Source organism: Suncus etruscus, chromosome 9, assembly GCF_024139225.1.
Source record: "Suncus etruscus isolate mSunEtr1 chromosome 9, mSunEtr1.pri.cur, whole genome shotgun sequence".
NCBI lineage: Eukaryota > Metazoa > Chordata > Mammalia > Eulipotyphla > Soricidae > Suncus > Suncus etruscus.
In genome coordinates, this window is record NC_064856.1 from 7,745,254 (window position 1) to 7,769,869 (window position 24,616).

Below are 24,616 nucleotides of genomic sequence, written 5' to 3' on the forward strand. Positions count from 1 at the left end.
GGTGGGTGAGTGGGTTTGGCTTTCTCTCCTTTTGTCATCTTTGAATGCCCTGATTTTGTATGTTCCAGCTGTCACCCTGGTGACATTCTTTCTGATGCTGAGATGGCCCTCAGCAACTCCCTTCCCTCACTGCCTGGCACTAGCCCCCCTTCCTACCTCCTGCCTCTCTCCCACCTTCAGGCCTCCTTTGGGAACTGCTAGCCTGCATAGTGAGTTCCGAGGGGGTCACTGTCCTCGGTGGGCATCTGTTCTGTGTATGGTCCTGACTGATCACCAGGCGGGCGAGCTTTGACATCTTTTTTTTTGTTTGTTTTTTTTGTTTGTTTGTTTGTTTTTGGGCCACACCGGTGATGCTCAGGGGTTACTCCTGGCTGTCTGCTCAGAAATAGCTCCTGGCAGGCACCGGGGACCTTATGGAACACCAGGATTCGAACCAATCACTTTAGGTCCTGGATTGGCTGCTTACAAGGCAAACACAGCTGTGCTCTCTCTCTGGGCCCGAGCTTTGACATCTTAATGGCAGGCAGTCTTGCCATACTGTGCCTGCGGGACTCGGCTGGGCCAGTCAGTGGTATCTTTAGGGCCAGAACTGGCCCCTGGAAAGTGTCCCAAAGTCCCCTGTTCTTTCCAGGCTGCCTTTCCTACTCGTCTCAGGCAGGCGGACATGAGAGTCCCGTGCTTGCCCTCGGTGCCCCAGAAGCTGCAGCTTGGCACCTACTCGCCAGTTGGAAGGCCAGCAGGGGGAAGTCTCCCAGGGGAGGGTTAGCTGGGGTGGAGATTGTGGACTGAGACCCTCTGCTCTTCCCTAGCCATGACCCCTGCCTTTCCTACCCCCTGCTTTCAGGCTCCTGCTGGTGTCCCTGGAGCATGGGAGGCTGCTGAGTACGCAACGTGGTGTCTGGCAGGAGCGTGACAGCCCGTGGCCAGGAGGGCGTCCATGGCTACAGCTAACAAGAGTGAGCACCTGGGATGGGTGGGGGGGTACCTTGCTGCTTACAAGGTCCCATGCACGTGTACATGAGTGCGTGCATGCATGCATGCTTGAGTAATCCACTGGCTGGTGTCTATGCCAGCTGCAGTCTTGGGGGACCTCTGCTGGCTCCTCCTAGGGGATGCTGGTCTGTGGAGCTGTGTGTACCCTCCCCTTGCACCCTCTTCCATAGCAGGGTTGAGGGGTGCATTAAGACTGTTAAGTTTACTCTTCCTGGGCCCGGAGAGATAGCACAGCGGCCGTTTGCCTTGCAAGCAGCTGATCCAGGACCAAAGGTGGTTGGCTCGAATCCCGGTGTCCTATATGGTCCCCCGTGCCTGCCAGGAGCTATTTCTGAGCAGACAGCCAGGAGTAACCCCTGAGCAATGCCGGGTGTGGCCCAAAAACCAAAAACCAAAAAAAAAAAAGTTTACTCTTCCTTCAGAAGGTTTCACATCCGGTTTTGGGCAGGGGAAGTCTGGTTAGACTTGAAGACCAGCTCTGGGGAACTCAACAGAGAATGTGAATATGTCAGACCGGCCCATTTTGTCTCTATTGCATTTCTCAGAGGCCAGGTCAAATTGACCAGGCTCATCCAGCAGAGGGCCTCTGGAGTGGGCTCTTGGGAGGCAGAGAGGATGAGAGGGTCATGCTCTCGGGGAGATGGAGTTCCCTCTTCATCAACCTCCACTGCTCTGCTTGTCTTCACCCCCGCCCTTATGGTCATGGAGAACCTGACCATGGGCCACTAACAAGGGCCTGGAGGCGGGAGGGACAGGAAGGGTTTTGTAGACAGACCTGGCAGTGGTAAGTGCCAAGGTACAGGCAGAGGCAGCTGCTTGTTGCCTTTCCCAGTGGATTTCCTCTCTTGCTCACATCCCTAAACAGATCCCAGGGAGCCTGTGTCTGCCCCACTACCCCATCTCTCAATGTGACCTGGAGAGGATATGGGGAGGTGCACTGGCTCCGCATGGAGCCTGGTACCTCCTGTGTCTCTTGCAGGGTCATGTCAGCCAAGCTTGGATTCTCCTTCTGTCTCAGGGTGGGTCTTTTTCAGTGGGAAGATGGTCAGTGTTTTGGAGAGGACCTGATGCCTTGTGACCCCCATGTGCCCTAGGGCATGGCCTTGCCTCATAAGGAGCCCCACCGGGTGTGACATCGAGGGCGGCAACAGCAGCCGGGGTGGTCAGGGAGCATGGAAGCGATTCTGGGGGGGGGGGCGAGCATAGCCCTGGAAACCATCCCATCTCTCCCTAGGCAACAAGCCCAGAGTCCGGAGTATCCGCTTCTCTTCGGGTCACGAAGCGGAAGGCCCCCAGGGCCATGTCCACTTTGACGAGAAGTTGCATGACTCAGTGGTAATGGTCACCCAGGAGAATGACAGCAGCTTTCTGGTCAAGGTCTGTGCATGTTCCCCCACTGCCCCCCCTGGCATCTTAGCCCAGGCTCATTTTCTTTTAGCTGGCCGCAGGCACAGTCTCCCTGAGCTGTGAGGTGGGAGGTGGAGATGTGGCCATGCCGGAGTGCAATTAGAATAGGCTGGGAACAGGGTGAGTGGAGCCCTCTTCGTCCCACCAGCAATGGAGATGATGGTTGTGGCTCTGGTCCCTAGACCTACTCTCTGGTTGTGGGACTTTGAATGCTGCCGCTTCCTTGGGAATGTTGGTGAGGATGAATGGGGGAATGAAATGGGAGGCTTCCCCAGGTGTAGGGCTCAGTATGCCAGTAGGGTCCTACTCAGCCCTCCTTGGCATTTTTTGGGTTTTGGGCCACACCCAATTGCACTCAGGGATTACTCCTGGCTCTGGGCTCTGAAATCACTCCTGGCAGGCTATGGGGACGATAAAGGAAAGGATGCCGGGAATCGAATCAAATCCATCTTGGGTTGGCCACGTGCAAGGCAAAATGCCTTAGTGCTGTGCTATCTCTCTGGCCCCAAATTAGGATTTTAAAAAGTGCCCACAGTTCTATGCTCCAGAAATAACCTTTTTTTTTTTTTTTTTTTTTGCCATGTTCAGTAGTAGCTCAGAGTTTATTACTGGGTTTGCATTCATGTTACTCCTGAGTTACTCCTGGCAGTGCGTGGTTAACCATATGTGATGCCCAGGATTGAACCCAGGGCAGCCATGCACAAGGCAAGCATCTTCTCCACTATACTATCACTCTGGCCCTAGGCATGGGGAGGTTTGTTGAGGGGCCACACCTGGCGATGCTCAGGGCTTACTCCTGGCTGTATGCTTAGGGATCGCTTCTGGCATTGCTTGGGGGACCATATTGGGCGCTAGAGATGAAATGAGGTTGGCCATGCTAGGCCAGCACCCTACCCACTTTTTGTCCCCAAGGGACACACATTTTTGATGTGTGTCATCCCAGCTTTATTGGATGTGATTATGGTTTTATTTTAGGTTTCGTTAGCTTTGCTTCCTCAAACAAAGCTGGAATCACAGCGTACACATTATTTTCACTGATGCCTCTAGTTTTAGTAAACCACCTGCAAGTTCATGATGAACAGCATGGCTGTTGTAGGTGCTTCCCTATTCCTGGTTTCACGGCAGCTTCTGTTTCTCACCGTTATAAATAAAACAGAGAGGAGTACTCTGGGGCACACCTCGGAGTGTTTCCCCTGGAAATTTCCGCATGAGGTATGTCTGGGTTACAGTATCACACTTGGCAGGTGCAGTCAGGAAGTCCTGAGAGAGGGACTGGAGATAGTGCAGGGATGAAAACATTATCTTACACACAGCCAATCAGAGTTCATTCCCCAGTACTGCATGCTTATGGCCCCCACATACTGCCAGGCCGGACCCTAAGCAGAGTCAGGAGTAGCTCCTGAGCACCACTGGGTGTTCCCCTCTCCCTAAATTATATAAATAAAAGCAGAATTCAAAGGAGAAAGCCCGGGGCCGGAGAGATAGCATGGAGGTAAGGTGTTTTTGCCTTGCATTCAGAAGGTCGGTGGTTCGAATCCCTGCATCCCATATGGTTCCCCAAGCCTGCCAGGAGCGATTTCTGAGTGTAGAGCCAGGAGTAACCCCTGAGCGCTGCTGGGTGTGATCCAAAAAAAACAAACAAAGGAGAAAGCTCTAGAGATGCATGCCTGAACCCAGCCATGTGTGGGGCTATGTGGCCTCCAACATCTGTGGGGTGACCTGCCCAGTAACCCTGGGTGGCTGAAGTGCCTCACGACAGCATCCCAGCTGGCCCCCTGGGCCAGCTCCTGCAACGGTCATTAAGAAAGTGTGCCCCCATGAGCTGCAGTGGGGGCGCACCAAATCCTCGTGTGCCTACTGACCAGCTTGTGGCCCGTGGTACCACTGGCATGTCTGCGACACAGTTGGACACAATTTCTGGGCACCAAAAACAACAGAAACCATTGGGAGTATGAGTCGGGGCTTGTGGGCTCAGGGGGCTTTCAGGCAGGCAGGAGTCAGTGTTCAGTGGCCCATGCCGGGTCTGGACTGACTATTATCCTCATCTTTTGGGGGCTTCTGCCCACTTTCCTTCCTCCTGTGCAACCTGGTGTTGCCTGTGATTTTTTTTTTTTTTTTTTTTGGTTTTTGGTTTTTGGGTCACACCCAGCAGCACTCAGGAGTTTCTCCTGGCGCTATGCTCAGAAATCGCTCCTGGCAGTCTCGGGGAACCATATGGGATGTCCGGATTCAAACCACGTCCTTCTGCACGAAAGGCAAACGCCCTGCCTCCATACTATCTCTCCAGCCCCATGCCTGTGCTGATAGGAGCAGATAGAGAGCCTGAGCTCTGCCTGGGCACTCCCCAGGCGTTCTTCAGAGGCCTTTATCCTGGCCTCCAGTCCCCTGAATTCCCTGAATGATGACTTTCTGTCTATTCAGTGCAGCTCTGGGCCCACAGGCAGTGGGGACACTCTGGGGATGGGGTCCTCCTAGGGTGTGGCCCAGAGACACTGGGGAGAGGCAGGGGCTGGGTCCCTGCTGGGGTGGTGGCCGTCCCTGGACAGGTGGTGAGTGAAGTGCCTCCCTGTTGCAGGTCGGCTTCCTGAAGATCCTGCACAGGTACGAGATCACCTTCACTCTGCCCCCTGTACACAGGCTGAGCAGCGACATACGGCAGTTGTCCATGCCTAGCCTGCATCTCAAGCTCCTCAGCATCATGCCCAGCCCGGAAGGTGCGTCTCAGCTCTGGAGCCTGAAGGCTGGTGGGGGCATGAGTGGAAGTTAGTGAGAGGGATGTGTGTGTGGGGTGTGTCTCTCTGCCACTGCCCCTTTAAGGCTCACAGTCTGGCAGCCTCTGGGGTGTCCTGCCTCAGGCTTCACCTGCAGGCCTCACCTGCTGAGCACCTGGAAGGTGGGGGGGGGGGGCATTGAACCTTCAACCTTTTGCCTTCAGGAAAAGTCTGCTGCAACTTCAGCAGCACTGTGCTGTAAGCCGCAGGCCTCCCTGTGCCTGCAGAGGCCAGAGGGTTCAGCGCCCAGTTTCTTTCTAATGGCAGCCCTCACCTTCTCTCCCACTTCTGGACTTGGCCCTCAGGGACTGAGCATTTAAGGCCTCTCTGTAGGTCTAACAGGGCTGTCCTCCTGCTCTTGCACCCACTTGCCTCTCCCCGGGCCTTCCCTAGGAGCCAGGACGGGGTGGCCGGGGAGTGGGGCAGGGGTTCCTCGGAAGGAGGGCTGGCTGGCCTGGGCTGGGGGGGCTGTGGGGTGCTGACTGCTTCTCCACCCACCCATCCACCTACCCCCGTGCCCGACAGGCTACACCATCAAGTGTGAGTACTCGGCGCACAAGGAGGGCGTCCTCAGGGAGGAGATGCTGCTGGCCTGCGAGGGAGGCACCGGCGCCCGCGTGCGTGTCACGGTGCAGGCTCGCGTCATGGGTGAGAGAGGGGTCCTGTGGGCTGCGTGGGGGGGGGGGGAGAGTGACCCACCTTGGAGAAGTTCCCCACCCCCGGGGAGGTGTGCGGGTGCAGCCTGCAGAGACACTGTTGTCCACAGATCGCCACCACGGGACACCCATGCTGCTGGACGGCGTCAAATGTGTGGGGGCCGAGCTGGAGTACGACTCGGAGCACAGCGACTGGCATGGCTTCGACTGACACCCTCGACCCGCCGCCTCAGGGACCCCCAGCCTTAAGGCCCCACCTCCTCTCCCCGAATGCTGCCTGGCGCTGTGGCTTCTTCGCCCCTCCCCAGGGGCCAAGGGGTGAGGGTGGGGTGTCCGGGAGGTCTCTCGGCTAGGGACTCGCCCTCAGCCCCTCACCTCTGCCTTCATTTGTGCCACCCCCTTGCCTCTCCCACGTCCTCCTCTTCGGGTGCCTCAGGGACCCTTTCTGCCTGCAGAAATGGGTCAAGCCCTGTCGGGGGGGCTGTCTGCGAAGGTGAGGGGGCGAGAGCTCTGCTGGCGGCTTCTCCCATTCCCACACCTCAAGCCATAGAAAGGGGCTCCAGCCAGGGCCCTGGAAGAGGAGTCACTGGTGGTAATGCCATCGCCCCATTCTTTGCTGCTGCTGCTGCTGCCTTGCTTAGCCTCCCCCCCCTTCCAGTGCCCGCTGCCCCCTTGCTGTCCATGGTGAGTAGGAGGGAGGCCCGGCCCCCAGCCCTACCTCCAAGTCTGTTATTTGGTTTTTAAGCGATTGGGATAAAACCCTAAAGAAATAAAACTTTCAGTGGCAACCAGAGGCCAGCGAGGGTTTTTGTTCTCTTGGGCTCCAAGAAGGCCCAGTCCTTTGCTCAGACCAAGGGATCATTTCGGTCAATTTTCTTTGGTCAGGGCAGTGGGTAGCATATGCATATTGGGGAGGCTGGGTCCCACTTTAGGGTACTCAGGGGTCACTCCTGGGAGGTGCTCAGCGGGCCATCTGAGGTACTGGCATCAAACCCTGATCAGTGAGACAAGAGCCTGTCTCAGGTCCCCAAAGATTTTTGTGGACAGTGGCATTCGGCTTGGCAATAGCTGAAATAGAGAATTTGAGTGGAGAGACGCCATTTGCCCTGACTGCTCACCTAGTCTGGGAGCTTTGTTCTGGATTCTTGGTAGGAAGACCACTGTGGTCTTTGGGTCCAGCTCCCTTCTGCAGAGCTGAAGGGATATATCTGTTTGTTTGTTTTGGGGCCACACCCAGTGGTGCTCTGGGGTTACTACTGGCTTTGCACTCAAAAAAATCATTTCTATTGCTTCTCGGCCTTTTGGCTAAGATCAAGTGTAGTATCTGTTCTTATCAGTTTAATATCGTCTATCCAACGACAATATATTAAATGGATTTTGGGCACTAGGAACTGGAATAGGAGCTTGCTATGTTCATTCCACGCATCGACCTGGTATAGCAGTACCTCCAGGAATGGTGCACCAAAAAAAAAAAAATCATTTCTGGTGGTACATGGAGGAAATCATATGAGATGCTGGGGATTAAACCTGGTTGGCTATGTATGTGCGAGGCAAGTACCCAACCCACTGCACTATCACTCTGGTCCCCTGAAAATATTTTTATTTCTGGGCCACACGCCATGGTGCTCAGACATCCCTGAAATGGGAGGGGATTGAATCCGAGGCTCCTACATGCAAAGGCTGCAGGCTAGTTATTGGAGGCATCTTCCTGGGCCCTTCCACCACCCCACCATTGGGTCCTCACAATGAGGTACTAGCAGGCCATGGCTTTATCATGGGCATAAATGCTTTATTGTCCCTGTTGGCCAGTGGGCCTGTTACCAGCCACCTTCTCCCCCCATCCCCAGTGCCCTCAGTGGCTGGAACAGGCTGGAAGGTCGTCCTGGTCAAGTTGGCGGTGGGGCCTTCCCAGATGGCTCGTTCGTCTTTAAGGGAAGCCCCCTCGCCCCTGTCCTCCTGGGCCCCGCCCCATCCTTGAGCCTGTTGCTGCCTTTTCCACAGTCACAGGGCACTCTTGAGTGGTGGGCACCATGCCTGGTGTGTGTGTGTGTGTGTGTGTGTGTCACTCTTGATCACCATGGGCACCATGCGTGTGTGTGTGTGTGTGTGTGTGTGTGTGTGTGTGTGTGTGTGTACCATGCCTCTAAACCCTCTTACAGCCATTTCTTTACACGGGCCTCGCATGGGCCACTCAGTCCCCTCCTGCTGTCCCTTTCCCCAGGTGAGGCCAGAGTTTGTTCTTCGTGCCAGCCCTCAGGGGATCACGGGCTCCCACAAACCCTAGCATCTCCTGGACCTCAATCCTTGGCTAGGCCCGAAGTCTGACCCGGGTCCAGTTCCCCCAACCACGATCCAGTGACCTCTTGTGGGGGGCGAGGGGCTGGCTCTGCCTTCAGCCGCTCTTCTGCCCCACCGACCCCCAGGCCAGGCCGGCTCCCCAGTGCCGTCGGGGCGGGGGTCCCTCCGTGGAGCCGCCGGCCGCGTCAGTTGGAGAGAAAGTCGATGGAGGCGCGCACCGAGCGGTTGGTGCTGACGTCCACGGCGGTGACCTTGATCTCCGTGTCCCCGAACTGCATGGCGGCGCGGATCTCGCGGCGGCCGGGGGCCTCGGGGGCGCCGCCCTGGGGCTCGAGCTCCAGGCTGAGCGCGCCGCACTTGCGCACGCCCGGGTCGGTGATGAAGCGCGCGTCCTCGGCGGCGCAGCAGTACAGGTTGATGAGCACGCGGCGCTGGCCCGGGCGCGCGGGGCAGTAGCTGCGCCGCACCTCCTCGCCCAGCGCCACCGACTGCTCGGCCGCCACGAAGCGCTCGAACACGTCGGTGCACCAGCGGCGGCCGTCGCGCACCAGCAGCTTGTCGGGCGGGTGGCGGCCGGCCACGAAGCGGTTGAGCACGCCCACGCCGTAGGTGAGCGGCGAGCGGCGCACCCGCACCACGCCCGGCGCCTGGCCGAACAGCACGGCGCCCTTGAGGATCGTCAGCCCCACGTCGTGCGGCACCACCACGCGCAGCCCGCGGGGGCCCAGCGCCGAGTGCACCGCCTGCTGCAGCACGGCCGACTCGGCGAAGCCGCCCACCAGGAACAGGAGCTTCACGCCCTCCACCTCGGGCTTGGCCAGCAGGGCCTCTGGGGGAGCAGGGGAGGGTGGAAGGAAGAGGGGGTGAGTCGGGGGTGCCTGCAGAGAAGAGAGGGCAGGCCCGAAAGGGAGCCAGCCCCATGGATGGCCAGAGACCGGTCTTCTGGGCTGCTGGCATGGTGGGCTCTGCCTTTCTCCTCCCTGCCCATCATCCACAGGGTGGAGGACCTCGCTTATGAAGTTAAGTGGCTTATTCAGTGCTGGCTTGCTGTGTGTCAAGAACTGTGCTCATTGGGTTAGGAGTTAACTGGCATCGCCAAGGGGAGTTAGTTGGTTAGCCTAGAAGCCAGTTAGGAAACCTGGAAAAAGCAGCTGACAGAGACAGAGGCCGAGAGAGCCAGAAGGAGTAGAAAAGTAGCTGCTAGGAAAAGGCTTAGTATAGAGGCCAGGTGAGGAGCTGTGCATGGCGGTAGGGACCGTGAAATAAAGCTGGCTGACTCCTGCAGCTTCATCTGACTGCTTTGGGAATCTCTCCGCCCTCACCCTGTGATCTTCAGACCGTCCGGACAGACTATAGGGGCTACAGGAGCTGGGCCTACCTGAGAAAGGCCTCACCATTACCACACCAACCAAGGACTCTTTTTTTGGGGGGAGGCCCACACCCGGCGGTGCTCAGGGGTTCCTCCTGGCTGTCTGCTCAGAAATAGCTCCTGGCAGGCACGGGGGACCATATGGGACACGGGATTCGAACCAACCACCTTTGGTCCTGGATCGGCTGCTTGCAAGGCAAACGCCGCTGTGCTATCTCTCCGGGCCCAAGACTCTTTAATTTATATTAAGACAACAGTTACTTCTGGCTCTTTGCTCTGGAGAGATCCCTGATAGTGCTCAGGGGATCTTAGGTGAGGCCAGAAATCAAATCGGAGTTGACAGCCTGCCAGGCAAGTATTTTACCGGTTGTACTCTTGCCTACTGATCCTTACTGATAAATCCTTAGTGATATGTTTTGGAAGAATCTATGCTAAAACTCCACTGTGTGAATAGGGAAATGGAGGCACCAGCAAGAGGTTCCCGGATATGCCCAGGGCCCCCAAAGTTGATACCCTTGCTCCCCTGCCTCTTCCAGGAGTTCCAGAGTATTTTGGGTTTCCTTCCAGCAAAGGGGTGTATGGGAGTCCCAGTTCCAAAGGGGAGTGTGTGGGTGTGTGGCTGGAAGCTGAGTTAGGGGTAAAGGGGAGAGAGAGGCTCACCTATGTGCTGGATGATGCTGCTGACTGTGGGCTGGAAGAGCTCGTTCATGGCCTCACAGGACATCCTGAGCATGCCTTGGGAGGACCACTTCACGAAGTTCACGCTGTGGGAGTCGAAGGGGCAGGGACCTGGGGTCAGGGTCTGCCAAGGTGCCTGGGATCTGACCCAATCTCCCTCTTTTGAAGGTTTTAATCTGTGCCTGCTCTTGGCGTGAGAAACAAGGCTCTTTTCGTCTGAGGCAGAAGAGCCAAGAGCATTGAATGTGACTATATTTATATAGAGTGTATGTATAGAATATATGTGCAGAATATGAAGTTTAGGTGTGGACTATAGAGTGTGCGGGCTACGAAGTATGTCTGAAGTATGAACCGTGCCGCATGTTTCTTCCCCCTCGGGACCACACTCTCACCCCCGTCAGCAATCCTCCGGAGCCTTTCGGGGCCCACCTGCTCCTGCGCAGCGCTGTCCCCACATTGTGGCCACGCTGTTTGCGGTAGAAATCAATGAAGGAAAAAGGCAGCGAGATATTGAGTGCCCCGGTGCGGTGTGGCCCTGCCGTGCGCTTTCGGGCCTCGAAGGCGATGGTCAGGTCCACCCAGGCGGCCGGCCGTTTCCTCTTGAAGGTGGCAATGAAGTCCTTCCCGAAGATGCGGCCCAGCAGCTCCTCGAAGGCCAGGTCCACGCCCACCGCGCCGTAGGGGCCTCCTGGGGGTGGGTGGGGTCCCAGCGGAGGGAGCGGTCAGCGCCAGTCCGGCCACCAGGGGACGGTGGAGAGACAGGGCGACCTGCTGACACTTACCCGAGGCCTTGTAGAGCTCCTTGAGGGTGCCGTGGGGCTGCTCCAGCTGGTGCACCGTCAGGTCCACCGTGCCTCCCCCGCAGTCGGCGACCATGTAGCGGTCTCCTGCGGTGAGCAGGACACAGATTCAGATTGGCCAGAGGTGTGTGTGTGTCTGTCTGTGTCTCTGTCTCTGTGTACTGGGAGGGTTGAAGAGTTAACTTCAGGTTCTGTATCTGCATCCATGGAGACACACACTCCAGGAGGAATGGGTGATAGGAATGTGCTATGTGTGGGGTGGGGCTGAGGCTGTTGGTCTCATTAGGCCGGAGCTAGTTTCCAGAATGTTCTCTTATCACCACCACCCCTTGCCTCCCCCCCTCCCACCTCCCCACCTGCTTGCATCTCAGCCCACAGCTCTCCAACTCCCGACTCCACCAGGAACGTGCGGCTCTGTCGGGACCTTCGCAGCTGCTCTCGAGCTGGGAGTTGAGAACATGATGGTGAATAGACAGGCCTGCCCTCCTTCCTTCTTTCCTTCCTTCTTTCCTTCTACCCTCCCTCCAACCCTTCCTCCATCCTTCACTCTCCCTCCTTCCCTCCTTCCCTTCCTTCTTCTTCTTTTTTTTTTTTTTGCCTGCACTTGTTGTTCAGGGCTTACTCTTGGCTCTGCATTCAGGTATCAATCCTAGCAGGACTTGGGAATCATATGGAGTGCTGAGGATTGCTTAAACCTGGGTCTATTGTATGAAAGACCTTACCTGCTTTTATTCCTACCACTCCGGAATCATTACCCTCCTTTTTTATCCTTCCTTCCCATCTTTGCTCCCTTTTCCACTTTCTCATTTTCTTTCTCTCTTTCTCACACTCAGCGATGCTCAAGCCTTATACGAGATGCTACTCAGATGCTCCAGGAACTATAGTTCCTGGATCAATCAATCCCAGGCCTTCCGCAGGCAAAGCATGCTCTGGAGCTCATTCCACCATCTCCTGTCCTTTCAACCACCACGTTTAACACCATAATCCTTCCAAAATCCTCCAAGAACACCTGGAGCAGCCAGTACCTCTGAAACCTGTTCTCCCTAACTGAAGGATTCAGTGCTGAACCCCAAGAGGGCCAGGGAAACACAATACGGTAATGTCTAGTCGCCCTGGAGAAACACTTGCTGGTGACAGCTGGGGAGGGGGGATACTGGATCTTGCCTTCCATTTTAATTTTTTATAATTTGGTCCACACCTGGCTGTGCTCAGGGCTTACTCCTTGCTTTGTGCTCAGGGATGTTTAGGGAACCATACTCGGCAGCACACAGAGGTTACTCCTGGCTCTACGCTCAGAAATCGTTCCTGGCAGGCTCGGGGGACCAGATGGGATGCCAGGATTTGAACCACCGTCCTTCTGCATGCAAGGCAAATGCCCTACTTCCATGCTATCTCTCCAGCCCTCTGGCCCCAGAAATCCCTCTTGGCAGGGGTCAGGGGTGATTTGTGAGTGCAGAGCCAGGAGTAGCACCTGAGTGCCCCTGGGTGTGGCCCAGAAACCAATCAATTAATCAATTAATAAGTAAATAAAGTTTAAAAAAAAAAAGCAACCCCGTATCTGCCATGTTCAAGGCAAATGCCATACCTGCTCCTTCCTTTTTTTTTTTTTTTTTTTTTTTGGTTTTTGGGCCACACCCGGCGGTGCTCAGGGGTTACTCCTGGCTGTCTGCTCAGAAATAGCTCCTGGCAGGCACGGGGGACCATATGGGACACCGGGATTCGAACCAACCACCTTTGGTCCTGGATCGGCTGCTTGCAAGGCAAACACCGCTGTGCTATCTCTCCGGGCCCCTTCCTTTGTTTTTTTAAATATTGGGTCACACCTGCTGTGTGGTGCTCAGGGCCCCTCCCAGGTGCTCAAAGAATCATAATCAATGCTGGAAATCGAATTTGGAGTTCCACAGGCAAAAAGCATGTATTCAGTCATTTTTCTGGCCCAGTCCAACCTTATCTTAAAGCAGGAGAGCAGGGCCGGACGATAGCACCATAGGTAGGGCTTTTGCCTTGCACGCTGCCTTCCTGGGTTCAATCCCAGCATCCCATATGGTCTCTAGAGCATGTCAGGAGTAACTTCTCAGTGCAGAGCCAAGAGTAACCCCTGAGCACTGCTGTGTGTGTCCCCAAACAAACAAACAAACAAACAAAATGCAAGAGGGCTCAGGCTGTGGCCAATCAGGTAAGGAGGGTTTGGAGGTGCTGTGGCAGGGTAGCTATGAAAGTGACCAGGATTGGCAGAGCTGTACGAAGGTCCTGGCACTAGGTGCTCAGGGCAGCTAATTCTGGGGCTGTTTAAGGGAAAACTGGAGGGACCAGAGAGATAGTATGGGGCACACAGCCAATGTAGGTTCAATTTCCAGCACCCCATATGGTCCCCAAAGTACGGCCAGGAATGATTCCTGAAAACAGAGGTATCTCTAAACCTAAATACTGCTGCGAGTGGCCCAAATGAAACAAATGTGGGGGAGATAAACTGGAGATCTCTCTGGGCTGAGTGTGGACCAGTTCCCCTCTATCAGCACCTTGGCGCCTCACTCCACGGTTGGGGGTGTCTCTCCTCACTCCTAGACTCTGCGCTAGACTGAATCTCACTGTGCATATAGTGGTCCCGTTGAGAAAGGTTCACCATCAGATATCCCCATCCCACCCCACTGCCCAGATTATGGTTGTGCCTCCTCCTTCAGATTGCATACCAGGAACCAGTCTCTGTGACATTGTGCCCCTCTTTGCACCCCCAGTCTCGCCAGGGCCCTGGGGCAGCTCACCTTGGCGGAAGCTGGAATCGATGGACCGGCGCTCACCCAGGCGCCCGCTGCCCGGGGCCCGGCTGCTCAGGTCCAGGAGTTGGTGCAGTCGGAGTTTGCGGCAGTAGACAGAGGCCGCCTCGGGTTCCAGTGCGATGAGGAGCTGCTCTGCATTCTCTCTGGACACTAGGCCAGCCTGAGGATGAGGGGCCGGGGGGAGGGAGATGGAGTTTTAGGGGCTGTTACTCCTAAGATGCTTGCCTAAGCTGGGACCGAGGTCTCTGGGGCCCCACTTTCCCTGCAGCACACCCTGCCATCCTGGGCATTTCAGAGCCCTCTAGACTACATCACTGAATGTGGCAAAAGGCTTGGGAGAGCCATGACCTTGGCCAAGGATGGCACATAGCAGGAAGAGGCCCTGGACATAGTGAAAACCTACAGTGCCCCTCCAAAAGTTCAGTGGGGGGGGGGTCAGGGCCCAGCAAAGTACAGTTGGGCAGAGGGTAGAGACTAGTACAGTGTTTGCTTGGGCAGGCTGGAGAGACACAACAATGGTTAAGGCACTTGAGTTGCATGCAGCTGATGTCGGTCCCATTCCCTTGCACTGTATATGATCCCCAGAATTCTTCCAGGAATGACCCTCAAACACAGAGCCAGGAGTAACTCTGAGCCCCATAAAGTGTAGTCCCTCTAACTCTTCCCCTATAAAAATATGTTGTATTTGATAATATTCAGGGGGTGGAGAGATAGTACTGAGATTAAAGTGCTTGCCTTGCATGTAGCTAACCCCAGTTCTATCATCACCTCATGTCTCCCCAATACTGCCAGGTGTGACCCCTGAGCACAAGGTCAGAGTAACTCCTGAGCACTGCAGTGTGTGGTCAAGGGAAAACTAAAAACCCTAAACAGTGTGGTCTGGGGTGTGTCTGGCCTTCCCTGTCAGGACACTATTCTAGGAAAGAAGAAAGAAAATGAAGAAAAAGGGGAAATTCCCAGCACCACAACAGACCCATGAGGAGGAGATTCTCAGGCATAGATTCTGTTCCAGGTAAAGGGGGGGGGACCCTCATGAGAGGTAGTCATGACTGTTGTCATCCTCAGGTCCAGACCAGGTGGAGGATGGGAAGGGGTGGGCATGTCCACTTCCTGCCAAGGCCAGCCCTTCCTGAGCAGACAGGCAGGGAACAGTGTGGGAGGAAGCAGGGTGGGTACACTGGCTGGAGAGCACTGAGGGGGGCAGTGTTTGTTCTAGTGGGGCACAGCCTTGCTTTCATCCTGGTCTCTGAAGGAAGTATGCCTAGCCAACAGGTATATGATGGAGGGTTGAGGTCCTGATGTCCTTGGGGGCAGGGGTCCTCTGAGGCCTGAGGTTCCTGTAGGAGGTCCTAGAATAACCCAGCACTGAGACTTGCTTTGGAAAGTTCTATCTCCTACCTGTTACCCCTAAGTCCCCTGGAGTACAGGGTGACTGAGCTGCACCCCTCTTTTCTTGAGACCTTGGGACAGCTCTGATGGCAGAAAGACCAACAAATATCGATGACAGTCTCCTCCCTGCATAGTTTTATGGTCTTATTTTCTCTGCCCAAGAAATTCCAGGGCATGGCCCTCCCTCCTCCTCCACCACCACTCCCTGTCCTGGCAGGGTTCCTGTGAAGACAGATGCCAGAGGAGCGGGTATTTTAGTGTCATAAATAGTACACAGCCACTGGGAGTGAAGGATGCCAGGGACTCCTAGCTACTCCTTCTTTGGAGAATTTCAACTCTAAGCTGAAGGGGAGCTTGGAGAGGCCCCCTCATTCGCCTTCATCAGCTCTGCCAGTAATCAGGACAGACTGGTAAAGATACACAGAAATCTTCTCCCTGACCTTACTATGGCCAACCCCCTTAGCGCTCCACGAGGTTAGTCTCTGATTGAGACCATAGCCCCACTCAGTTCTTTCTCCTGTCCTGCTCCCATTATTCTCCTTTCTTGTTAGAGCCAGAGTTCACAGGATGAGAATCTTCCCACCCCACTATTCTTGGGCTCTGCAGCTGGCTTAGGTGCTGGCCAACCTGGTCAGGACTGCACCCATTGCCCTGTTAACCTCTTCCTGCAGGTTCCACACCTCTCTGAATGGCAACATCCCTCCGGTGAGGAGAACCTGGAGGACTTTTCAGGATGACTCTGGTCTCAAGGGCAATAGGGTGTGGGGTCTGTTCTCAGGGCCCTCCTGAGCAGAGGTCACAGATCTAGTGCAGAGCCTCACCAGATAGGCAGCTTCCCGCATGAACTGCTTGGCTGGCTGTTTCCAGATGGCGGGCACCGTCAACACCCAGCGCACCGTGTCCTTCTCTGGCAGTGATGGGCACTGCTCACGCAGCTCCTAGACCAGGAAGGGTCAGTTAGGGACAACTGCTGACTTGGTTTTTTGGGGGGGTGTCTCTAGCCCTTTGTAGGAGCTAAGGGAAGTTATCAAGTCCTGGGTGGGGGTTCCCAGCTAAGTCGAGAGAATCCCTAACGGGGGGCCGAAGAGATAGCATGGAGGTAGGGCATTTGCTTTGCATGCAGAAGGACAGTGGTTCGAATCCCGGCATCCTATATGGTCCCCTGTGCCTGCCAGGAGCGATTTCTGAGCGTAGAGCCAGGAGGAACCCCTGAGTGCTGACGGGTGTGACCCAAAAACCAAAAAAAAAATTTCTCTAACAGCGCCCCTCCACTCTTCACAGTTCCCTCTACCCCTATGTATGGAGTGATATGGGCACTGACAGGTAGGAAGAGTCCCACTTGTAGATGACTTCTGACAGCAGATAGCCAGAAGACGGATGAAAGTGGGCTGAGGGGCTGAGCTGAGCAGAAGTGGGTAGGTGCAAAGGAATCTGGGGGTGCAGCCCACCTGGGCAACGCACCTGGAGGGCATGCTCCTTGAAGAAGCGCAAGGCATGGGCAAACACGTCCAAGGCAGGCATTTCCTTTCCGTTTACTGCCTCCAGCTGAGTCTTCAAGGTGAGATCCTGGTGGAGGATACAGGAGGGCTCTGTAGTAGGAGGCTGTCACGCTCCTCCATTTTCTGGCTTCTCTCATAAAATCGCCCCATTTCCCAGGGATGCCCATCCTGTCGACTCCCAGCATCTGCATTGCCAGCTAGTGTGGACCAAGCCCCGCCCATAACCAGACAAGACCCGCCCCCATCCACAGCACCGCCCAACCAGATTTCCTTCTTCCCGTAGCCCCGCCCACAAGAGCCCCGCCCACCCGGGGAGCCCTGACATCTTGCTGCTCCCAGGTCCTGGCCAAGTCCTGGATCCAGCGAGTCGCAGTGGAACTCACAGTGGCGCTGTGGATCTTCATCTTGAATTTTTCGAAGTAAAGCCACTCCCGGGCCTCCTTGGGGTCCAGATCGTGGTAGTGATCGCGGGCGGTGTAGCCAAAGCTGTGAAAGGCGCCCTCCGGGGTCAGCAGCAGGCAGGTGGGGGTCTTCTGGTGGGCGACGCCTGGGTCCCCGCCCTCCCATTTCCTGCGGATGAACAGGGCGCGAACCGAGCGGATGGTCAGTGCTGACAATATTTTTCCTTTTGGGGCGCGGACCCAGAGATCTGTAGATGTGCACAGGCTGCTTGGCCTCCAGCCTCCCAACTATAAAGTGGGACTCAAATGTTTGAAGATGGCATTTCAGGTCTACTTAGATGTCCATAAATGATGCTTGGGAGGGGGACCCCTTCTACACACACACCCTTTTCCTCGGCACCCCACTCCTCCTTCCTCTGTGAGGTACTCACTTTCTTGGAGTTCATCTCCCTAATTCTTTACTAGAAAAGGAAGCCTGGATCCCCAGCCAACCAGACACCCTCCTCTAGGGCTCTTGCCCTTACAACTTCCTTCCTGTCTTTTCCCAATCACTGTTTCCCCCACCTCTCCAGTTCACTGCTTCTCTTGGCAGGGCCCCAAAACCTAAGAATACAAACCTCCTTATCAATAGGAATCTTCGAGGCCCCTGCTCAGAGTTTCCAACCTGGCTCCATGTCCTGGTAAACCCTTCCCTTTTTTGATACCCAGACACTCCGAGCCAAGTGGTTACTTTTGGTGGCACAAGCTGGGAATCCAGGCAGAGAAACAGCATGTGTCAAAGATCAGAGGTATGGAAGATACCAGCAGGGAGGACTGGTTGTAGGTTGCTTCCGTGTGCAGCAGGAGAAAAAGGAAGACAGGAATGTTAATAACAGATAAGGAGACCCCTGAAAGGTGAATCTGAATTCTGTTTTGGTGCATTTTAAGTGTGACTGACTATTTTTGCCTTTAGAAATATCCTTGGTACCCTCTGAAGCAAACTGTAGAGGAGGGAAGAAGTAGAAGGAAAAGTAGATGGGGGATATTCCACCGATCCAGGATAGTGATGGGGGCTGATCTGAAGGGTGATTGTTGTAGAAATCTCTAGATTTGGGGGGGGGGCATACCCTGCAATACTAAAGTCTTACTCCTGGCTCTGTGCTCAGGGATTTAGCCATATGTCAATCAAGGGTTTTACTCTTGTGCTATCTTTCTGGCCCATGATTCAGAGATATTAAGGACACTGAAATAACAGGACATGTTGGCTAGTCAGGCTGGAAGGCAGGGCTTTGGAAGAGGTGACAATAGTTCCCATGTGCTGTCACCCCCACAGCTTGGCTTCAGCTTTGTGTGCTGACAACCATGCTGGTGTGTGTGTGTGTGTGTGTGTGTGTGTGTGTGTGTGTGTGTGTGTGTGATCTTCCAGCTGCTCCTTGAGGGTTGCAAATTCCTGGTGGATGTGAAGGGAGCAGAGAAAGGACAGGCCAAGCTCACGCAAATGAAGCCCCTAGTATCTTCTGGAGACAGTGACCCTTCAATCTCTCTTTCCATTCTTGTCAACAATCTCCCATGCCCCAGGGAAGGTCCATGATTTCAGTCTGAGTTGGGAGCTCTGGGATCTTTTACATCTCTATTACTGCAGTTCCATCAGATACATTAAAAGTCTCAGGGGAGAGGTCCAGAGAGATAGCATAGTGGTAGGGCATTTGCCTTGGAAGCAGATGACCCAGGACCAAAGGTGGTTCGAATCCTGGTATCCCATATGGTCCCCTGTGCCTGCCAGGAGTGATTTCTGAGCAGATATCCAGAAGTACCCCTGAGCACCGCTGAGTGTGCCCCAAAAACAAACAAATAAAAAACAGCCAAACGGGCCCGGAGAGATAGCACAGCGGTGTTTGCCTTGCAAGCAGCCGATCCAGGACCAAAGATGGTTGGTTCGAATCCCGCTGTCCCATATGGTCCCCCGTGCCTGCCAGGAGCTATTTCTGAGCAGACAGCCAGGAGTAACCCCTGAGCACCGCTGGGTGTGGCCCAAAAACCAAAACCAAACCAAAACAAAGCAAAACAAAACAAAAAAAAACAGCCAAACAAACAAAAAGTCTCAGGGGGACAAAACTCATGGGACTAGGAAATAGTATCACAGTTCTATGTGGGTTCCAGTCCTGTTACCACATGGACCTCTGACCATCACTAGGGGCAGCCCTGGAGACCACCACCAACATCATGTAGCCTGGGTATTCCTGGCACCTCAGGACCCAGGCAGCATCCCATCCTCAGAGTTTTGCACTGACAACCTTGGCCTCTTGAGCACTGCTTGAGAGGTTGTAACCCCAATAAATAAGTTAAACAAAACTAGCAAAAAAACAAAACAAAACAAAAACAAAACAAAAACAAAACAAAAAAAAAACAAAACTAAATAGCATTGAGTGGGTTTTTGTTTTTCTTGCTTTCGAGCCACACTTGGTGAAGCTTAAGGGTTAACCCTGGCTCCACATTCAGTGCTCAGGGGACCATATGGAATGCTAGGTATCAAACCCAGTTAGTTGTGTGCAAGGCAATTGCTCTACCCATTATACTCCCATTTTACTATCACTCCAAACCCTCAGATTTTTTTTTGATGGGGGAGGGTTTGGGTCACACCTGGTGGAGATGGTCCGGGATTACCCCCGGTTCTGTGTTCAGAAATCGTTTCTGGCAGCATTGGGAGACCATATGGGATGCAGGAATTGAACCGGGGTCCATCTGGGGTTGAATGCGTGCAAGGCAAACACCTTACCACTGTGCTAATGCTCCAGCCTCACGAAAATGGTTTTTTAAACATCTTTTCCCAAAAATGTTGGTGGCTGTTCTCTCAGTGCACCTTCTGATCTTATGATTCTTCTTCCTTTTTTTTTTTTTTTTTTTTGAGATGTTGCACATTGGGAATGCCCCCTGGAAACCCCAGCACAAGTTTTCAAAGCAGGTTATTTATTTTTGAGTAATACACAGAAGAATTTGTATTGTGTAAGAGTGGAAAATTTAGAGGACAGTTAAGACCCTAAACTCTGGGCAATGGAATGGAGACACTGAATCAGCTGTTCGAAAGTCATAACATTCTGGTACTGATATAAAATAGCTGCAAAATAAGGCAAGGTGGCTATCCCACTTTAATTAAAAACTATGTACATAGGTATATGTGTTTATGTATAAACTAGAATGAGATTTGTCTATTTTTTTTTTATCTGGGGGCCATACCCAGTGATGATCAGGACTTATTCCTGGCTCTTTACTCAGAGTCACTCCTGTTGGACTCAAGGGACCATATGGGATACTAGGGATCAAACTTGAATCAGCTTCATGCAAGGCAAGCATCTTACCCACTATATCATCTCTCCAGCCCCTCTGTCTTCTTTGTTTTGTTTTTGGGGCCTCATCCAGGGATGCTTATGGGCCCCAGTAGTGTCAGAGCTCAAGCTTGGGCTTCCTGACGGCAAAGAATGGGCTCTGCCCTTTGAGTCATCTCTCCAAACTGTTATATTTTTCTATTAAAAATAAAAAAAATAGGGCCCGGAGAGATAGCACAGTGGCGTTTGCCTTGCAAGCAGCTGATCCAGGACCAAAGGTGGTTGGTTCGAATCCCGTTGTCCCATATGGTCCCCCGTGCCTGCCAGGAACTATTTCTGAGCAGACAGTCAGGAGTAACCCCTGAGCACCGCTGGGTATGACCCAAAAAAACAATAAATAAATAAATAAATAAATAAAAAGAAAAACAAAGCCCAGAGGCCAGGGGCAAGACTCAGAATGAGGAAGCTCATGCTCGCATGCAGGAGGCCTGGGTTTGATCTTGGTACCATCGTGTCTGGGGTGCCACTGAAGTGATCCCTGAACACCAAGCCAGCTGGGAGTAGCCCTTGAATACTCCTAGGCATAACCTCGCACAAACGAAAGAACACAAAAGAAATCTACCCAGAGAAGGGACCACTGGCAATAATAGTTGGTAATGACTGCTCTGGATAAAAACTGGTGCTGAAAAAAAGTAAAGTGATCATCATGATACCCCTCAGAAACAATATTGCAAACCACAGTGCCTAAAAGGAAAAACTGGAGGAAAATGAGAGAGAGAGAGAGAGAGAGAGAGAGAGAGAGAGAGAGAGAGAGAGAGAGAGAGAGAGAGAGAGAGAGAGAGGTTTGTTCTAGTGGTAGGCTGGGGGTGGGGGTGAGGAAAGGAGGAAATTGGGAAAATTGGTGGCAGGAAATGAACGCTGGTGAAGGGATGTGTTGGAACATTGTATGACTAAAATTCAACAACTTCTTAACTGTTTTTCACCATGATTTAATAATTATCTATCTATCTATCTATCTATCTATCTATCTATCTATCTATCTATCTATCTATCTATCTATCTATCTATCTATCTTAAAGGCCACACTTTCTCAGGGAACTGATCCAGTTAAGGCTGGGGGCTCTAGTCTGCATTCAGGAACCCAAGACTGAAAGGAGTTTTAAGATAAAATATTTCTGGGACCAGGCCCAGAGTATGTGGATTTCCCCAGACTCCCAGCCCGACTGCTCTCACCTCATCATGTGGATGGCCTCGGGGTCACTGGTGAAGCTGAAGGCATAGCCACTGGATGTAGTGCCAAAGTCGATGGCCACCACCACAGAGAAGGGGGGTGGCTGGGGGACTCGGGCCTCAGGCTTCTGCAAGGGCAAGGCTTAGAATCAGTGGCCAGTGAGCTAGGGTAAACTGACTACCCTGGGACCAGTGTAGCTCACCTCCACTGCTGCCTGCCTGGATCCCCCTCTTCACTCCCAGGCTGAACCCTCAGGTGACCCCATGCTGTTTGGAGTTGAAGCTCCTGTCTTCTACCTGCCCTCTGTGTGGGCTGCCTCAGCCTCAGCCTTAAGTCACTTCCTTACTGATGCCCAGGAACCCTGGAAACACACAGGCCTGTGTCTAGGTGGTTCTAAGTCCCAGTGACCTGAGCAGCCTCTATCCAACTTTTAATTTTTGATTTTGGGGCACACTCAGAGGTGCTCAGGGGTTACTCCAGGCTCTGCACTCGAATCACCCTTGGTAGTGCTCAGGGACCATATGAGGTGCCCGGAACCAAACCCCAGTCAGTTGTGTTGCAAGGCAAGTGTCCTTCCCTCTGTACTATTGCTTTGGCCCCTCAGTGCAACTTGGGCCCGGATGAGAGGTCCCTGCCATCTCTAGGCCAGGCCTGGATCCCCTAAGGACAAAGCTGGATCACTAGGGGAAGGCCATCCTGGTGGGGAGACCCAGGGAAGAGGGGGTGTTCTGTCTTATCACCCCCAAACATCAACCTCTGTTTCCAATCTACTTTGGAGCAAACTGAAGTTTTTCCCAGAGAGACTTGTGGCAAGAGGGTGGGCAGGGAAGACATTCTAGCAGAGACCCCTCCCTCAGAGCACTTCATGGCAGACTCCCCCAACCCTCACATGCCACCAAGGAGCAGTGTGATTTGAGGAGCCCCAAAGCACTACTGGGTGTGTCTTTTCCCTAGAAAACATAAGTACATCTGCCTGAGATTATCAGTAGCCATGGTCCCTGGAGGGGAGTGTTGGGCTCCCTTTAGGAGAATTTTCACCCCTAGAACCGAGCTGACCTCAAGTTAAGAAATCTGGGAAACAGCAGCCAGAAATCTGGCGGTGGCCTTTTTGGTTCTGTCTGAACAGCAGGACCCCCATCCAAGCCACCCACACCTCCCCCTAACCCTAGCCCTACTTACCGGAGACTGCGAAGGTGTGAGGGGGGCAATGCCACAGCTGTCCTGGGTCCTTGGGGAGCCCTGTGGGCTGGGGATGGGGGATCGGTCTGGGCTGGAGCCTGTAAATACAGGACAAGCCACTCTGGGTGGGGGCTTAGAAGGGGGCCCTGGTCTGGTCCTGAGAAGGCTCCTCAGGCTTTCCTTTTGGGGAAGGGGGAGTGGCAGGGGTTCTGAAAGCCTGTTACCACTTAGAGGAAACCTGGAAGGGGAAACTGCACCCTTAAACGGGTCTCTTCTTCTTTCCCCAGGTACCCTTCCAGCCCAGCAGGAGGGAAACATTGGTGGGAGGGGACTGAGTCCGGAGAGAGAAGGCAGGAGAGATGGGGGTCGAGGTTGAAGGAACCAGGAGAAGGTGGGGGCTGGGGCAGCCCCCTCCCAGTTCAGCCACATGGTTCTAATTAGAACCTGAAGGAGTCCCCACTTCCCTTTCCACAGGGGCCACGGCAGGCCCAGCTGGCAGCCTGGCGAGGATCAAGAGGCAGGGGTGGGGGGCTCTCCCCCAGTTCAGTCCTGAGACGAGGGGTGTTCAAAAGCTTCTGAGAGTAGTGAACCCTGCAGCTATCTGGTGGGAGCAAGCCTTGACTTGAGGGGGAGGGCAAGAGCAGAGAGCTGATGCCCCCACTGTAGGCTTTGCTAAGGCCCATAGCAAAGGGTTCCCTCTCTTGCAGGACAGGAGGTCAAATAGGGTCTGGCGTAAAGACCACAGACAATCACAGGCCTGCTTGGCTTCAGGCCCTGGCCAGGGCCCAGCCATTGAACCTTGGAGAGGTCTTCATCCTCTATGGCCTAGGCGCACCCTGGGAACATGTATGAGAGGCAGGAATGTGAAAGGCCAGTCTCAGGGTGCTCTGCTCTCAGATGGCTGGTGCAGGCCTAGGCCCAGCCACCAGGTCCAGCTTGGGAGGCTCAGTGGCCACGGCATGAGCTTGGGAAGGGAGGCAGGAAGGAAGGGCCCAGCCTGCCAGGTCTTTGTGAATGGACTTCCTGAGGCGCGTCCGCTGGCTTCCCACCCCACAGATCGCCCACAGCTGATCCCAGGCTGGCCACAGTCAGGCAAGCACGCACGCCCGCAACTCAAGAATGCAGACTATGCACAATCCTGTGAACACAGCCCCCGAAAACACACACACACACACACACACACACACACACACACACACACACACACACACACACACAAAATGGTTCTCAGGGACTTCTGGGGCAGTTACCCTGGACAGACCAAGGGTGCTGCCATGCCAACCTGAGTGAGTTGATGGGCGAGTATGGAAGTGGCTCTTACCGATGTACAGCCCCTGCAGGCCCATCTCCGGGACAGCCAGCATCCTTGCAGGCCCTGTCTCTGAAGAGGGAACAAACAGGCAGAATGGCATTGATTGGCTCCCTCATGTCCTTACTGAATGTTCATTTATTCTATTTATTTACTTTTGGCCGGAGTCCTTTGAAGCACCTCCCAGGCTTTGTGTTGTTTATCTTGTAAATTCTTCAATTTGACTCCCTAACAACTACTTTTAAAAGAAACTTGCCCCCATCACCAAAATGAGCAATAATCCCTTAATCCCATCTCAGACTCCCATCCTGCTGTCCTGGACAGTGTGTCTCAATGATATCTTTGTGTGTTGGATCAGGAGGCTGTGAAATGTTTCGAGTGCCTGTTTTGGGCCAGATGCTGGCAGACACCAGTGACCCCAAGAGACACTGGCTCTTGCCCCAGGGACTCTGGTGGATGATCACACAAGAGAATTGAGGTGACAGAAGATGCTGTGGAGGTCACAGCTGGATCCCAGCTGCACAGAAAGAGGAGCAGATCATAAGCTGCAGAGTGGG

General features: G+C 54.0%; 2 protein-coding genes and 1 non-coding gene across 3 annotated transcripts; 2 read left to right on the forward strand and 1 right to left on the reverse strand.

Moving 5' to 3' along the window:
- Window positions 1–842: 842 nt before the first annotated feature.
- ADISSP (adipose secreted signaling protein) lies at window positions 843–6,339 on the forward strand. The gene is made up of 5 exons (XM_049779400.1): window positions 843–956; window positions 2,228–2,370; window positions 4,976–5,114; window positions 5,697–5,819; window positions 5,938–6,339. Exons 1-5 carry the CDS (start codon window positions 938–940, stop codon window positions 6,036–6,038), a joined length of 525 nt encoding a protein of 174 aa, XP_049635357.1. The 5' UTR covers window positions 843–937; the 3' UTR covers window positions 6,039–6,339.
- Window positions 6,340–7,112: 773 nt separating this feature from the next.
- On the forward strand, window positions 7,113–7,294 carry LOC126019536 (U2 spliceosomal RNA). The gene has a single exon (XR_007499205.1). It is a non-coding gene; the product is annotated as a U2 spliceosomal RNA (small nuclear RNA).
- A 1,002-nt stretch (window positions 7,295–8,296) lies between these two features.
- Window positions 8,297–24,127, reverse strand: HSPA12B (heat shock protein family A (Hsp70) member 12B). Its single transcript, XM_049779456.1, has 12 exons — window positions 24,072–24,127; window positions 22,751–22,848; window positions 21,574–21,698; window positions 17,021–17,207; window positions 16,600–16,704; window positions 15,960–16,076; window positions 13,735–13,909; window positions 11,329–11,415; window positions 10,955–11,059; window positions 10,602–10,860; window positions 10,155–10,258; window positions 8,297–8,954 (listed from the first exon to the last, which is right to left on the reverse strand). Exons 1-12 carry the CDS (start codon window positions 24,112–24,114, stop codon window positions 8,311–8,313), a joined length of 2,049 nt encoding a protein of 682 aa, XP_049635413.1. The 5' UTR covers window positions 24,115–24,127; the 3' UTR covers window positions 8,297–8,310.
- Between the last annotated feature and the right edge of the window lie 489 nt (window positions 24,128–24,616).